Here is a 17240-nt window from a genome sequence, read left to right as displayed (position 1 = left end):
ACTTTTGAGTCAGTACTGCTGTCATGTAGATATCTTTGTGTGACACTAATAGCTTGAATGGTTTACGGTAGTCTGGTAGTGCCATAATAGCATTTGTCTGTAATTCCCCTTTTAGTTTCTCAAAAACATTGGTCATCTCAGTTGACCAGGTGCCTTTATCTCTCATGGCCATATTAAGACCATGTATAGAATTCATTAAGGGCTGGATCATTATGGAGTATTCAGGGATCCATGCCCTGCAGAAGTTACATAGCCCTAAAAATGATATCATTTGTTGTTTGGTTTCAGGCTTTGGAGTCTGTTGAATTGCTTGCTTTCTAGTAGGTAACAATTCTTTCCCTTCCGCTGATAACATGTGTCCTAGATATGCTACTTTCTGTTGCACAAATTGTAACTTGGATTTTGATGCTTTGTGCCCCTCCTGTGCGAGGTGCCTTAAACTGTTAAAGTGTTCCTTCTGCATGAATCTTGAGTATCTCCTGTTACTAAGATGTCATCTACGTATTGGAGATATTGTCCATTTTGTAATGGAGGACAGGTAGACATGGAGTCAGTTAACACTTTAGAGTATATAGTGAGACTATTTACAAATCCCTGTGGATGTATAGACCTTTCCATTCAGTCTAAAACCAAATAGCCTCTGTGCTTCTCTACTTAGTGGGATGGAGAAAAATGCGTTAGATAGGTCAATGACTGAAAACCATTTTGCAGTTGGTCATATGCTGTTCATTATAGTATGTGGATTGGCCACAGTGACTTCCTCTCTTTGTACTATTTCATTTACAGAGCGCAGGTCTTGTATCATTCGCCATTTTCCTGCTGCTTGTTTCCTTACTGGGAATATGGGAGTTAAACACGTGACTTCTGACAATGTTGTTTCTCGTAATATTCCTGATTTCATCATAGAAGCTATTGTCACAAACCCGCCGCGAGGAGGGGAGTGTTTTTTCTTTCTTTTTAAACTAAAAGGCGGTCTACCAGCAGTTAAAAACTTCCCACTGACAAATTAGGACACACAACACAGCTTAGTCTAAATGTAATTCTTTATTCTAAAACTAAAACAAGGTTAAGACTAACAAACAACACATAAAAGAGACAGCTAGGAAGTGTTAAAATTCATATAATATACTAAGAGTCATGTCCTATCGATGGTTCAAGGAGAGTTTCAGTCCAAGGCAGCAATGATGCAAACGGCAGCCCGTTTCACTCCCGGAAGCTGGGTCTTTCTTATTCTGGTCGGCGTAGCGTCTTCGTGCTCCGTAGCTGGCACTGGGAGGGAACAGAGTAGAGAGAGCTCTCCAGAACAAAGATCAACACTCTCAAGATCAACGCTTCTCCCATCCGTCCACTCGTCTCCGCTACCGCTATCCTCCGTGTCTCTTTGGCTTCGCTTCTCTTGCTTCGATTCTGCTCTGCTCTCCTCCTCTTCCACCAATTCCTCTTGCCCTCGCCCGTTGTTTCCCCGTCGCTTCTCTCTGTGGCTTCTCTCTGTGGCTTCTCTGCCGCTTCTGCCGAGCCTCTCCCCTTTTCACCGCCTCGTTCTCACACACCTGCCCTCATCAAGCCCAGGTGTGTCCACTTGTGTAATTCTGAGCTTGTTAAGTCCGAGCGACAACAACAAACAGGGGGGGGGTCTCCAGTCTCCATAAAGAAAACACACCTAAAAACAAGGAAATAAAGCCACCACAAAACCAACAGCAATACACCAAAACTCAAAAACATGCCACAATAAACCCAAACAGAAAACACAGCAAACACATGCAATAAACCCAAACCAAAACACAGCAACCCCATGCAAACATATCACAGTGTAATCTACCTTTGACATTTCCCCCCTCTTTATTGGTGGTCGTCCCGACCATCTACTCACTATTATACCGAGCTGGGGGCAGACCCAAATTCGGCCGTGTAGAGCGGCGTATCGTCAAAGGGTTTTACCTCTCTTTTTGGGCTGCCGGTTCTACTGGAGGGCCAGGTGGTTGGTCCAATACGGGTCTTGCTCCGCTGGTGGCTGGCTAGGACCAGCTGCCACCCATCTGGGCAGCCAACCGTTGGAGGGGGCATGGGTTCCATTTGCGGGGACACAGCAGGCTGCGGTTCCTCTGGTTCCTGTCTAGATGGTAACAGGTCCAACGGGCATGTTTGGAGGTTATTTCTATGTACTGTACGAGTGGGTGCCTCTTTACCTTCTGGGCTGAAGTAGGTAGACGGATGACCTTCTCTCAGCTGTCACCACCACATATGGTTCTGGGACCCACCGCCAATTCAACTTCCCTTTAGCCCTCCTGCGGAAATTTCTGACCAGCACTCGTTCTCCGGGAAGCAGTGGCGCCAGCTGCGTCCTTTGTTATATCTGGTCCGATCCGGTCCTGTTGTTGTCGCGTTTGCTGGGTTACTGTCTGATAAGCCTGTTGTAAGGCTCTTTGGTGTTCCTTCCCAACCCGACAGGGTATAGGGCTCCATCGTAGGCTTCAACCCGGCTACCCAGTCCACGGGCAGCCTGGCATGTCTTCCAAACACCCACAAAATGTGGTGTCATCCCAGTGGTACTGTGCAAGGTGTTGTTATATGCCTGTACAAGAGCGGGCAGTCGACTTGGCCACTGGGCTTGACTTACTTCTTCCAAGGAATTCAACAGCCCCAACAAAGTCTGGTTGAACCTCTCACATGCCCCATTCCCCTGCGGGTGGTAGGCGGTAGTGCGGCTCTTTAGGCAGCCATAAAGCTGGCACAGTTCTTTCATTACTGATGATTCAAATGTTGCTCCTCGATCAGTCAGGATACGCTCGGGGCAGCCGAAGGTCTGGATCAAGTGGTTGTACAGGGCCTGTGCTGTGGTATTCGCTGACTGGTCTCGGGTCGGTACTGCCAGGGCATACTTAGAAAACAGATCTGTTATCACTAATATGTAGGGGTGCCTATCCTCCGGCCGCCCCAAAGACAGGTAGTCTACCCCCACTACTTCAAATGGGTAACTAGTCAAAATGGGTAAAAGGGGAACTTTTACCTCGGCCCCAGCCTTCGCACAGACGCATTGGGGGCAGGCTGCTGTCCACTCTCTTACGTCCTCGTTCATCCTCGGCCAATAGCAACGTCGTTGCAGGGTGGTGAGGGTCCTTTCTCCACTCGGGTGTCCCATCTTGTCATGGTACATCCCCCACACCTCTTTAGTTTCTCGTTTGGGGACCACCACTTGAAAAACCTCTCCTCCGGTCCCCGTCTCCCGATGTAGTCGCCCCAGAATGCCATCTCGCAGCACCAGGTGTTGTGGAAGTTTCGGTTCAGCGAGGGAGGAATTTGTGAATGAAGAAGAGACCTTGTTGAAACAAAATAAGACAGGCTAGAGACTGGATTAAAGTTTGGAATTCGGTGAAAGAGTTTAATTATTTTCTCGAGAGAACAATCAAACAAAATGACGAGAATGGCAGTTCACAATGCAACAGAGTAACAAGGTGACATTACACATTCTGGTGCCCGCGTATCCCTAGACCAACCCTTTTATCCTCTTTTGCCCCAACAGTAAAGTTTTATCACCTATAGAGAAAAAAACCCTTTGATTCTAAACAAAACACTTCATCTTATTTCTCAGACTTGACGGAGCCAGCTGCAGTCTCTGTCCTAATGATTATTACGTCAGCAGATGGCTGTCGCTGTCGTTCTACCTTAGAAGTGAAGAGATTTATCTTTTCTATAGATTAGTTCCGTTTCCTGACCTAAACTTTGGGCAGCGTGACATTTGTCTATCTCCTGACCGCCTGCATCCTTTTCGCCTTCTGTTCATCCTGGAGATAACAGCGCCACACCAGTTGCTGTCCCTGGGGACTGAGGGCCCTAAAACGGAGGTGTCGTAAGAAGCAGTAAACATCTTTATGAGGCAAAGGGTGAACTAGGGAGACACATGAAGGAGACATTGTGGTGATTTAACCTAAAACACAGATGACTTTTACGAATGCGTAGGAAGTGAATAAACATCCAGATAAGCAGTCTTTGCCTACATGGCGAATCATTGTCTATGTAATTTTTCCATCACATTCCCCACTTTTGATTACAACCCTAATCATCATACATTTGAAAATTACCAAAAGCATACATGCAATAAAAAGAAAAGGAAAACACTTTTCTGTGAGGGATTTAAGCCTCTGGGCAGGAAAACACTTTTCTGTGAGGGATTTAAGCCTCTGGCCAAAAGCTACCACTACATCTAGTCTAAAAGAAAGATGAGGAGTCAAATGGATTCTATGAATCAGGAACTATTCAAAGTCGGAAGCTGAGTCCGAGTTGCAACCGTCCTCATGGTAAGAGGGCAAATGAAACAATTCAGGACCATCATCTTTGAGTTGTAAGGCTTGATACTGAACTTTCTCAAGAGAAAACAAAGGAAATAATCATTCATATTAATGGGATAATACAACAAATACTTCAAAAACAGAAACAGATCACAGAGATTACTGGAATCACAATATTCCCCATCCAAGCCTTCCACCCCTCCCCAAATATCCAAGCGCCCCAATCGCCCCCTGAATAAGTGTGAGGGACATCTTGAGCCCTAAGACTAGTGGCGAGTTGGTTTAGCTGATGGACGGTGTCAGTGAGGTTACCTGCAATGTCTGGGATTAATGTGCAGCATTGACCACCTGATATATGACAGAGCCTGAGCTGCTAACAGTAAATCTAGACCCATCTGGTTCTGAAGTGACATGTTACGCATAGCCCACAAGGCTTTAGGAAAATCGCTGAACCCCGCAAACATGACGGCGGTCAGATTTTCCAAACTTTCATGTATCTTGTCAATATCATGTGCGTTATAAACTAAACCCTACCACGGAAGAATTCCTGAAACAAATTTGCTACTGTAACTCATCATTTTACATTAAGCTCTTAAAGTAAAATGCAGTCAATGTACAAATAGTTAATTAGGTTTAGGACAAATGGTTTTATGGGTGAAGCCCGTTTCTGTGAGTGGGGAAAGTGGGGAAACAATTAATCATTAATCAGCATTAATCATTGATCCCTACATCGCGTGTAAATTTGCTGATTGAACCTAGTCATACGTTGGAATATGAGTGCGTTGTCTTTGTCAGAAGAAAGAACTCATTTATTTTACACAATGTTAATCATTTGAGTTGATTTTGTCATTTTCGGACTGAAAGTAATCGCATGGTTGCAACAGAAAGATAGTTGATGCATCAGCTACTACCATGAAGTCTGTTGTCTTAAGGTTATTGCTTTGTTTATATTTCTTGTACCCCGGTTTCCAATACTGTCTAGAGAAAGGTGAAGAGCGCTCTGCTCATTTTAACCCTTTATTTGATGACTGAAAACTGAGTGTGCGTGTGTATTGTGCATCAATACGTCTGTAGTAACATTAATGGGAGAAGAAGTGGTGTTAGAATAAATTATGTCAGATTTATCTCTATCATATCTGTCTAACAACAAAAATGCTACCCCCACAAACACAGACAGAAAACAGAGAACAAGAATACATTTGTGTCATACACCATGTTTTTCTCTTCCTGTGTTCTTCCATTGTCACAGCGAGTGCTGCGCCCTTCAGGGTGTGCTGTGCGTGTGTGGGTGGCTGGGCGATGCAGTACCGGGCTGTAGATCATGCGGTCTTGCTTCTGGTGCCATGGATTTCTTCTGGTGTCAGAGGTTCGTCCACCAGCACTTGACACACCGTCGGAGTCAGTCTTTACCACTGCCTCATTTCTGGTGTGTGTTGTGTTGCAACGTTAGTGACACAGAACGCCATCTGTCAGGCCACGGACTTCCGGGTGTCTGGCGGGACTGGCTTGTCCCCTGGTTCTGGAACCTTCTTGCAGTGTGATGCGTGGATCCACGGAGCCCTCTCAGCAACCTTCACTGCTGTGGGTGACCAGAAGAACCTGGAAGGGACCTTGCCAGCGTTTGGATTGCCAGTTTTCCCTCCTGAAGTTTCTTATGACCACAAAATCTCCTGGCTGCAGCGTGTGGAGCAGTCCTCTAGCTGGGTGGGGCAGGGCAGCAGACACCTGGATTCTTATGGCAGAGAGAGCAGAAGACAGTTGTACACACTACCCTAACATATCATGCTCGCACAGAGCTGATGAGGGAAGGGGTGCTCTAGAAGCTTCTAACCCCCACACTGGGTGGTCTGCCGAAGAGAATTTCAAAAGGACTGAGGTTACTGCGCGTTCTTACCCTTATTCACATGTACCTAGTTTTGTTCTTAACGTGCCGTTATCACTTGACAACCAACTTGATATAATTAATAATATATAATATAATAATTTTTGTCATTTAGAGCTTTTGCTAACACTGAAGCAGTTTGTTTTGAAGCGGGAAACACCTCCACCCATTTTGATCAACCATCACCAAACAAAACTTTTTCACCTGTGACGGTGTGAGATCTACAAATTTCATCATGATATGTTCAAATGCCTGCTTTACAAAATTTTCCTTTTCTGCAAATGTTGTGAAGGCCTTTGTGTACCATGTTTTCTTTAACAATAATAGCACTCGCCCCTTTGACACATGGACCCATGGGCCCATGTGTCAACTTTGCAAAATGTGTGAACAAATGGTGTGGAAGGCAAGGTGTTGGATCCGGCCCCTGCCAGACACCCTCTTTAAAGGTGCACTCTGGCCTTTTCCACTGTATGCTGCAGCTACTGATTCTATAAGTGAAAAATCAGTCAGCTGCACTGTGTGTGTGCAGAACATTTGTATTAGCCTAGCTAAGATGGAAATAAGATCACTGATCAATTGGTGATGCAAAATGGGCTTACCATAAGACTTTAGGAAGTTTCGGCGTTTCCACAATGCCCCAAAATCATGTACAACCCCAAAAGGCGTACCTGGAGTCTGTGTAGGTCGTAACAGACGAACCTTCAGCCAGTTTTACATGCTTCAGTGAGAGCAATGAGTTCAGCAGCCTGCATAGAGAAGTGTTTGGGAAGAGGTTTAGCAATTAAGGTTTCTGAATCTGATACTACAGCAAACCCTACCTGTCCCTGTCCGGTGTCAGGGCAGCGTGAGGCTGACCCATCCACCTACAAAACCAGATCTGAGTTTGGCACTGATTTGTCAGTCAGATCTGGGCGCGGAGCACAGGTGTGTTGCAACTCAGCCAAACAGTCATGTGGCTTTCCCTTTCCTGGCGTAGGAATAAGAGAAGCAGGGTTAAGCACTGTAAAATGTTTAACAGTGACATTAGGCATATCAAGCAGACATGCGTGATACCATAGATATCGTGCTGCAGATAAATGTGAAGGTCGTTGCTCCAATAGGATCAGAGAAACTACATGTGGCACTAACAATGTTAATGGAGCTAAAATAGGCCACAGGCCTGAGCCTGTCACCGTGAGGCTGCAAGAGAACAAACGTCATGCAGCCCAAATGTTCACCCACTGTCTGAGTGAATGGAAGTTTAGGGTTTGGCAAACCTAAGGTTGGAGGGCTTTGAAAAGCTTTTTTAAGACTTACAAACGCCTAGTCCCCCTTGGTCATCTGAAGACAAGTTGTTACCATGTATTATGTCAGCTGAAGGCTGAACTAACTGAGCATAATTTGGGATGAAAACACAACAATAGGAACACATCCATAGAAATGACATAATTAGTTTCTTTGTTTCAAGTTTTGGGAGAAAAACTATTTCTCAATTCGAGATGAGGACAATGTTTTCCCTGACGCTGAAATGTCATGACCCAAAGAAAATGCACTCCTTTATTCACAAATTGCAGCTTGGCTAAACTAGCTTTGTGCCCTTCTGCTGCCAGGTGGCACAACAGTGCAATAGTGTAATAGTTAATCTTTCAAGGCTCTCTCTCAGTGCTTTGTTGTAGACAGTTGGGCTGTCAATAAAAAATCCTTATCCTAAACGTGTGAATGTGTAGGCCTTACCATCACATAAGAAGGCAACCCAGAAAGGCTGTCTTTGTTCACTGGACAACTGAAAAAAAACGTTAGACAAATAAACAACAGGAAAATATTGTGCCCCCCCCCACTGGAATTCTTGAATTTAGTGTAGGGTTTGGCACATTGGGAGCACGTGCGTGGACCGCTGCATTTACTGCTTTGAGGTCCTGAACAAAACGCCATTCGACCGGTTTTCCCTTATCACGAATTTTTTTGACAGGGAAAATAGGCGTGCGAACGGGTGAATCAGGACACGGAACAATAACACCTGCTTTCAAAAGAGAGTTAAAAACCGGCCTGATTCCGTTAATTGCTTCTTGTTTCAGTGGGTACTGAGGTTTTTTGGGCCTGAAATCTGAGCGAGGAGTGATGACGACAGGCTGACAATTTTTATGAGCCCCACGTCATACTTATGCGCTGCCCACAGGTGATTCGGCACTTGGGACAGCAACGGAGAGATATCTGAGGGAGAGACGGTCACAACATTATTCAAAAATGTGTGTGTGTGTGTGTGTCAGCTTCTTTCTGCTGGAACACACTGCGCGTAGCTGTCACATCGTGTGACAGGAGTTTGGATAAACTTTCAGTCCGGTCAGTCAGCTGGTCACAGTCTAGGACACATGGTCCCAAGTTTCTCCACTGATCTGTGTGAGATTTGGACAAAGAGAGATATGAGCTTATGAGTGCTGGATTCTGAAAACATTCTCTTCTTATCAAGGTTACTTCTACTGCACATCTATATTCATGCCAGTATATGTAAGCACACTCAAGCTCATCTGTATCTTCTTTGAAAAAAAAAAAAAAAATCTTCAACAAACATGTCATCTTTTCCTGATAAGACAAAATAAGTGTAATGTAGGTTTAGTTCTGACATGAAGTCAGCAAGGGGTTAAATCCCATCTCTGGCCTCATGCAGCAGGCTTGCAGCATGACCCAGAGAGATTCACCACTGAAAAAATCAGCTGAGATGTGTGTGTGTGTGTGTGAAAAACCATGAGTCAGGCTGGCTGTGACTTCTAATCTCACAACCTTGAGACCTGTAGGAGTTTGAGAAAACTCCTATGCCAAACATTAGATCTCTACCTAACAAGTTCACAGGACACAGGAGAGAGCAAAACCGAACATGTTGCCCTTCTCTCCTGCTCCGAATCATTTAGATCCCTATGTACACACATCATGAGGTTGAAAATCTTTCTGGGACAACTGGGAGTGCAAGTGCTCCACTTGCACTCCTGCATAGAACAATTCCACCAGAAAGCTTTTAATTCAAAAATAAAGATTTTTGAAGCACATAATTTGTTGCACCTAAAAAACCCAACTACATACACTCTAAACACAAACCCAAACCACAGATTATGCCTCTAAACCAACTCTACATCCCTTCCATTCACCTTTTAAAATTGTAGCAGCCAATTTATACCCCTCAGATAAAAACATTACATAAGTAGGAATACCTTCTAAATGTTTTTTGTTCCAAGTGACAATATTGCGTCTAGAATTCTCCCTATCGTGTGAGGAAGAGTGTGATGTTTATGGGCTGTAGCGTGTGAAAGCATTTACTTCTTTGCCAGCAGATTAGTTAGTGTGTTTTGCATTTTTACTTCCCTTATCCGGTGCAGACTGGCTCAGACTCTCCACCACTCCCGTTCCCCTCCTCCCTTTCATCCACCCGTTGCTGGCTGTAGGTGCGGTCCCCAGCTGGGGGACCCCTCGGTTGTCGTCTCCCTTCTGTATTTCGGGATGGGCATTTGTCTGCCCAGTGACCTCTTCCTCCGCAGTTGAAACATGTGTCTCGGTCCACTGCTGGCCCCTGCCCTCCACTTCGTCTTCTGCCTCTTCCTCTCGCTTTGCCTCTGCTTCTGCCCCCCCCCCTGTTCAGCCAACGTTGACACTGTCAAAGTTATTTTTCTTCTGTTTCTCTTCTTGTCAGCCTGCTCCGCTGATTTGTAGCATTGGATGACGGTACCCGATGCTGCTGTTATTGTCAGATGTAGGTGGGGGAGAGGCCGTGGCTGCTTGTAGAGAGAGAGCTTGCAGCGAGGTGGGGGCTGTGTGGGATCTGGTCCGCTCCTGGTGCTTGCTTCTGGGGGAGACACGGACGGTGTTTCTCCCTTCGGCCTGGGTGCTGGAGGAGGGTAGGGTGGTGGTTTGAGCAGCTGATCGCCATCTTTAAGACTCGGATAGAGGGAAAATGCATTAGTGACAGTGTTCATTTCTCCTCTCTGTGTTTCAACAGCATTATCTGTTCCCTCCTTAGTTACTAGTTTTTTCATCTGTTTTCTTTCCCTACAAGTGGCTTCTTCCATCCACTGACTAAAACATTCTTTGTTTTTCTCTATTTGAATTAAATCCTGGGTGCTTATTGTTAATGGGTGGAGGTGTTTACCCCCTCTCAATAATTTTTCTTCTTCTTCTAAATCTTGCTTTAGCATCCTAAGCTTCCCTGTGCTCAAAGAGCCATTCTCAGGGAAGCCATGCTTAGTGGTCCAATAAGCCAAACAATCTAAGGTTTGTGGACCATGTCGTTTCACCATCTCATCAACCAACGGGCCTGAAGGAACGTGTGATTTGTGCCTTTATTGCCCATGTCTAAATATGAAATGAGCAGGCTAATTGAAGTACTTCTTTTTCGTATAATCGTCACTATACGGCCCAGTTTAGTCTCTCGGTAACTTTGCGAAAAAACCTGAAAACAGCTGTAACTTAATTTAAGCTACAATGACTGTTTATCTGTGATAGATTTTAGCTCGATGAAAATCCAGATAGGCAGCTACGATGACTGTTTATCTGTATGATTTCAAAATCTATCCTTCACCCCGTCCTACTCCCTTGTTTGATGAGATGATGTCAAATTAGTGGTTTATTCTGTTCAACAACCTGGATGTTTAAACCCACGAATAAAACCTTTTTCTCTTGTTTTTGTAAAAACCTAAAATTTCCCAAAACAAAAGATAAAACTTTCACCAAATAATCCCAGTGAAAACCTTGGTCAGTCTTTGTCTCACACGGTGTCTCTGTATCCAATTCAATTGTTTAAAATTGAAATTCTAACTTACCCCCGCTGTTTGAAATTGCTTCCTTTTCGTTTGGATTTCAGAGTGGAATCAGCGAGCCCTCCGCGGTTCTGACCCTCTGTCTCTCAAAGATGTTTTGGCGAGGTTTAGAGGCAGGTGATCCTCAGATCCCTGGGTGCTAGCTGTCATCAGTCACCAGCGGAGTCCCGTTCTGATCCCTCCTTGAAATCCTGCCGACAACGCCAAGTTTGTTGTGGAAGTTTCGGTTCAGCGAGGGAGGAATTTGTGAATGAAGAAGAGACCTTGTTGAAACAAAAATAAAGACAGGCTAGAGACTGGATTAAAAGTTTGGATATTCGGTGAAAGAGTTTAATTATTTTCTCGAGAGAACAATCAAACAAAATGACGAGAATGGCAGTTCACAATGCAACAGAGTAACAAGGTGACATTACACATTCTGGTGCCCGCGTATCCCTAGACCAACCCTTTTATCCTCTTTTGCCCCAACAGTAAAGTTTTATCACCTATAGAGAAAAAAACCCTTTGATTCTAAACAAAACACTTCATCTTATTTCTCAGACTTGACGGAGCCAGCTGCAGTCTCTGTCCTAATGATTATTACGTCAGCAGATGGCTGTCGCTGTCGTTTCTACCTTAGAAGTGAAGAGATTTATCTTTTCTATAGATTAGTTCCGTTTCCTGACCTAAACTTTGGGCAGCGTGACATTTGTCTATCTCCTGACCGCCTGCATCCTTTTCGCCTTCTGTTCATCCTGGAGATAAACAGCGCCACACCAGTTGCTGTCCCTGGGGACTGAGGGCCCTAAAACAGGAGGTGTCGTAAGAAGCAGTAAACATCTTTATGAGGCAAAGGGTGAACTAGGGAGACACATGAAGGAGACATTGTGGTGATTTAACCTAAAACACAGATGACTTTTACGAATGCGTAGGAAGTGAATAAACATCCAGATAAGCAGTCTTTGCCTACATGGCGAATCATTGTCTATGTAATTTTTCCATCACACAGGTTATCCCATTCTCTCTGTAGTTGGTATACGTATGGAGAGTCCCGGCGGTTGGTCTCTAAAGGTGGCAGCCCCTGCTCCTTCCGCTGTCGTATCAGCCTCAGTTCCGGGTCCCCAGCCTGTCGGTCTGCCCAGGACTGCTCCTCCACCACTGCTCCGCTGGTGAGGGGCGGCATTGAGTCCTGTCGTTCTGCCCCGGGCGGCTCCTCCACCACTGCTCCGCCAGCGAGGAAGGGTGTTTGGTCCTGTACTTCTGGCAACCTGGAGAGAGCATCTGCATTTTTATTTTGGGCACCCGGTCTATACTTTATGACATACCTAAAGTTTGCTAGTTGGGCCGCCCATCGCTGCTCCACTGCGCCCAGACGAGCGGTCTCCAGGTGAACCAGTGGGTTGTTGTCTGTGAACACAGTGAATTCAGCCCCATACAAATAGTCTTTGAATTTCTCCGTCACGGCCCATTTCAAAGCTAGCAGTTCTAACTTAAAAGAGCTATAGTTCTGATCGTTCCGTTCGGTTGGCTGTAGGCTACGGCTAGCATAGGCAATAACCCTCTCCCTCCCCTTTTGTACTTGGGCCAATACCGCCCCCAACCCATCTAGGCTGGCATCCGTGTATAGCCTAAATGGTTGGGAAAAGTCTGCGTAGGCTAACACAGGGGTGGTAAGCAACGCCTCTCTGAGCTGATCAAAGGCCCGTTGGCATTCCGGCGTCCACGTGATTGGGGCGTTCTTACTCTGTGTAGTCGTTCCGTGAGTTAGAGCATTTAAGGGAAGGGCTATTTTAGAAAAAGCGGGTATGAACCGCCGGTAATAACCTGCAAAACCCAAGAAGGATTTTACCTGTTTTACAGTCTGAGGAATTGGCCAGTCCCTTACTGCAATAGTCTTTTCTGGATCAGTGGACACTCCTTGTTCACTGATGACGTGCCCCAAGTACGTCACCTCTCGCTGGAACAAACGGCACTTAGTAGGTTGAAGCTTCAACCCATGTTCATGGAGACACCGAAACACCTCCTCCAGGTGACGCAGGTGACTCCTAAAATCGGGAGAGAACACAACCACATCATCCAAGTAAATCAGCAGAAAGTCATTTACCAAGTTACCTAAACAACGTTGCATCAATCGTTGGAAGGTTGCAGGGGCATTACACAATCCAAAGGGCATCCGGTTGAACTCATACAACCCGAACGGCGTGGTAAAGGCGGTTTTTTCTCTGTCCATTGGATGCATTTCGACCTGCCAATACCCGCTGGCTAGATCCAAGGTAGAATACCATCGGGCAGCCTTTAGTCCAGTCAACGCCTCCTCAATCCGGGGCAGAGGGTAGGCGTCTTTGTGGGTACACGCGTTCAGCCTCCTGTAATCCACACAGAACCGCCAACTCCCATCCTTTTTCTTCACCAGCACGATTGGAGCTGCCCAAGGACTTGCACTCTCTCTTACCACTCCTCCCGTCAGCATATTCTGCAGCAAAGTCCTCAATTCTGTGTAGAGACTAGGGGGAACAGTCCGGTACCGCTCACGACTGGGGGGAGCTGAACCCGTGGGGATCTGATGTTTCACCACGCTGGTACAGCCAAAATCTTCATCGTGACAAGCAAAGGTTTTTGACCACTTGTGTAACAATTTTGTCAACTCACCCTGTTGGTCCGGGGTCAGTCCATCTCCCTGCAGAGTCACTGCTGGGTGTGGCCCGCTTGTGTCTTCCACTCCAATGTGCCTCACCTCAACCTCCACCACATCCGCTGTTACGTTGTTAAAAACCAGCTCCCGTTCTCCTTGAATGTCAGTTGTAGCCACTTCTGTCACTTGGGCCAGCGGCTGTCGCTGGGGAATCTCTACCGGATATGGATTAGGGTTGCACAGCCGTACAGGGACCCTTCCATCACATATCACTGCCAACGTACGGCCCACGCACCACTCCGCACCACTGTCTGGAAGAGATTCAATCATCACGTTACAATTCTGTTTTGGGGCCCCTTCGGATACCTGTGTCCATACCAGCATTTCTGTCTGTGGGGGGATGATCACTGGTTGTTGGCGTGGTAACTTGACTTGGCCTTGGTAGGGCGGAAGGGATTCCCCTCCAGCGATCCGACGACACTCTGCAAAGGCTCTGACCCAAGCCTGGCTCTGAACAAGTGGCATGGTGGTCTTAAAAGCGGCCAACCCTGGATGGTTCCCTTGAGTAAGAGCAGACCACACAGGATTAATAATATTCATGCCCAGTATACCTTTGGTGGGTCCCAAACACTCATCGTTCACTATTACTACACCCTTTGCCGGTACACAGATGCTTCCTACTCGACAATCAACTAAAGCATAACCAATATAGGGAATCTTCAGGCCATTTGCTGCCCGTAGAGTCAACCAAGGGGCTTCAGTAGTATTAGTAGAGCAAGTACCTGCCAGATACTTGTTAAACAAAGTCTCACTCAAAAGGGTGACTTGTGACCCTGTATCTAATACAAATGGCACTGCCTTTTCATTCATCTTTATAACAACGCTAGGGCACTCACCGATCAATGCAGACCTCTCTTGTAACACAGACCTTTCCTCTTGTCCAACAGCCCCCACTACTTGGCCCTCAGTGGTAGGGGGGATTAAAAATCCCGTCGCTTGGATGGTCTACGTGGGCACCAGCGTTGCATATGTCCAGCTTCGCCACAGCACAGACAGATGGGCCGACCCTCTGTATCCCACTGGTAAGCCGACCTAGACCCTTGTCGCGACGTATACGTTGGGCCCGTCGTTGGTCGGTCGCTCAGGGCTGACGACGGTTCCCTCATTAATTGGGTCCTGACCTCTTCCATTAGGTTGGCTGAGAGGGTCTTCATCTGTTCCCGCACCTCGCCCATCAGGTCCTGCTGCAGTTCATGTCGCAACTGGCTTTTCAGTTGTTCCAAGTTGGGCCTTTCTTCTTGTGTTGGTGGAGCTACAATTCTCTGAGACATAGTGCTTTCCTCTCCCTCTTGTAGTTCCCGTTCCAGGGCCCGTGCTTCGTTACAGACTGCACTGAAGGTCAGATGCTCATGTTCTGTTCCATATACCTTTCATCTCCCTCCAAACTTGCTAGGACTTTTTCTCTTTCTTCTAACTTATTTTCCTTGCTCTGTGTCTTACCCATTATTCATTATCTGGGTGATTTACCTGACACAGGAGATATATTTCTTGGAGACTATCCTGTTCGCTAGGTATTATATTAGTCTATATTTGACTTTGTGAAATACTGATATCTACTATGCAATCAAGAGTGTCATCAGTATATTGTTCTGGTGATAAACTATATCGGACCTCTTGAATTACTTCGTCCCCAATACAAAATACAAAAGTATTTTAGTACAAAAAGGATCATTCACAAAATCACTGACACAAGTCTTGGACAGGACAACAACACGCCCTTCTACCACATCAACCTGGTGCGGTGGTTTTATGGACTGTGTCCGACCTTTGTCTTTAGACGTCAGTACTTCTTTTGTAAATGACAAAACAAAAACTATCACTGTGTCAGTCTCTATAGACCCTTTAAATCGACTTCAGTGATATATTCATTCACATTCACACTCATAACTGTTCCTTCTAGGCCTGTATTTCTTATTGGGTTCTGACTGACCCTCATGAAACAGTTCTGACTGACTGTATCGCTCTAAAACAGTTCTGACTGACTGTTTTGCTCTAATACAGTTCTGACTGACTGTATTGCTCTAAAACAGTTCTGACTGACTGTTTTGCTCTAAAACAGTTCTGACTGACTGTTTTACTTTTGTGACCTTACGCATTCATTTGTATGGTGTTCCGTATCTCACCTCCTCCTTGCCAATCGCAGGTTTCGGATCCGGTGTCCTGTGGTGGCGACACCGGTGAACCCTCTATTCACCGGCCGGGACGAATTTACGTCACCGGGCTTTCAGCCCCTCTGTACTGGAGGCTGGCTGTCGACAGGCTTCGGTGTAGATTCTTCCGGCGTCGCCAACACAGTTACCAGATCCGGCTCGAAGGACCAGAAAAATGTGAAGAGATTTCTCTCTTCACTTTTAAGATGGCTCAAGAGATGACACGGGACAACCAAGCTACTTTGTACAAAGGGCAACCTGCTAGGCTGAACACCCAAAAGAGAGTCGCGCCGAGGCAGTTCCTTGCTCCTTTATTTATAGGTTGATACAAACATAATAGTGTGTGAGTGTGTAATCACATGTGGTTGGGTTATAGGTTGATACAAACAGCATAGTGTGGTGTGTGTGTGTGTGTGGGTGTGATGGGCCTCCGTCCTTGGTTAGTGAGATACATGTTTCAATAAGAGAACGTGAGATACATGTTTCAACAAAAAGAACATTCTGTGAAATGCTTGCATAAGCTTTTATGAGTGCAGAGTGTGACAATCACCCATATATCGCTACACAGCCAAGCAGTTGAATATAGTACATTGAATATATCTTATAACAACCTCCCTCTTGCTATCAGTTCTATTTTTGAATTAAAATCTATTTTTGAGAAATTCCTTAAAGCTGTGATATCGGCGGACTCCGCTGCTGTCATTTTGACTTTGAATTTCGCGGGGATTGCGCTTACAACGTAGCTGGTGTAATGACGTCAGCTACGCAAAGGGACAGGAATATCTGGATTCTAATTGGTTCATGTTTGATATCTAACTTAGACGATTACTGGCATAACACATTTACGTACAAAGGCACGGCAGAGTTGTGCCTTTTGACGTACATGTTAAAGAATACAGGATTGAAGTGCGCATGCGCAACATTGGCTAATCGCTTGAAAGGGCAGTAAAGGCACTGCTTATTCTGCCTTTTTTTCTATTTGATTATGCGTAACTGCTACATTTGTCATCGTACCGTCTAAATAATTGGAATAACACACATATAAATCACAAGAATAAACAGAATAAACAGTAAAAATACAAATGCAGGTTTATTAAATACATTTATTTAATAAACACTTTTATGCTTGAATTTTGGCAGGGTAGGCAGTGCCTTGTCAGTTTTGTTCAGGTTAAACACAAACAATGAATGCCACAAAACGTCCTTTTTTCATCCAGAACAGAAATAAACTACTTTAATGGAGATTTTCTTCAGGGCTTTATTACGTGGTATCAGATCGGTGCATAATCTCGATACTGTTATCGATATCGGGACATCTCTATCCCCTAGTACATATTCTATAACATTTAGTTGAATATTACAGTGGACCAGGTGGTTCAAATTGGATGTAAAAATATTCATGTATTATTTATAAATCATATCCTTCAGCTTAACTGTATCAGTGGATGATTACATAGTGGCTACCTTACC

At 45.3% G+C, this 17240-nt stretch overlaps 1 protein-coding gene and 1 long non-coding RNA gene across 2 annotated transcripts; both read right to left on the bottom strand.

The window, feature by feature from the left end:
- Positions 1-1227: 1227 nt before the first annotated feature.
- Positions 1228-14891, bottom strand: LOC116686492 (uncharacterized). The gene is made up of 8 exons (XM_032511510.1): positions 14627-14891; positions 11968-14120; positions 11654-11733; positions 6837-6914; positions 5858-6018; positions 2397-3249; positions 1879-2113; positions 1228-1524 (listed from the first exon to the last, which is right to left on the bottom strand). Exons 1-8 carry the CDS (start codon positions 14889-14891, stop codon positions 1228-1230), a joined length of 4122 nt encoding a protein of 1373 aa, XP_032367401.1.
- On the bottom strand, positions 6935-11917 carry LOC116686514 (uncharacterized). The gene is made up of 2 exons (XR_004331279.1): positions 10953-11917; positions 6935-7930 (listed from the first exon to the last, which is right to left on the bottom strand). It is a non-coding gene; the product is annotated as an uncharacterized LOC116686514 (long non-coding RNA).
- Positions 14892-17240: the final 2349 nt, after the last annotated feature.

This window comes from Etheostoma spectabile, unplaced genomic scaffold, assembly GCF_008692095.1.
Source record: "Etheostoma spectabile isolate EspeVRDwgs_2016 unplaced genomic scaffold, UIUC_Espe_1.0 scaffold379, whole genome shotgun sequence".
NCBI classification, from domain to species: domain Eukaryota; kingdom Metazoa; phylum Chordata; class Actinopteri; order Perciformes; family Percidae; genus Etheostoma; species Etheostoma spectabile.
The sequence above is the reverse complement of the archived record's forward strand: the minus strand, read 5'-3'. Positions and strand labels throughout refer to the sequence as shown.

Excerpts from the sequence above, each read along its gene's own strand:
- LOC116686492 (XM_032511510.1), bottom strand. The coding sequence starts at position 14,891 with ATGTCTCAGAGAATTGTAGCTCCACCAACACAAGAAGAAAGGCCCAAC. Across the intron at positions 14,121-14,626 it reads TTACCAGTGGGATACAGAGG|GGAACCATCCAGGGTTGGCC; the intron begins GTCGGCCCATCT and ends CTCTTACTCAAG. Across the intron at positions 1,525-1,878 it reads TTGGGTCTGCCCCCAGCTCG|GGGAGAGGCTCGGCAGAAGC; the intron begins GTATAATAGTGA and ends GGCGGTGAAAAG.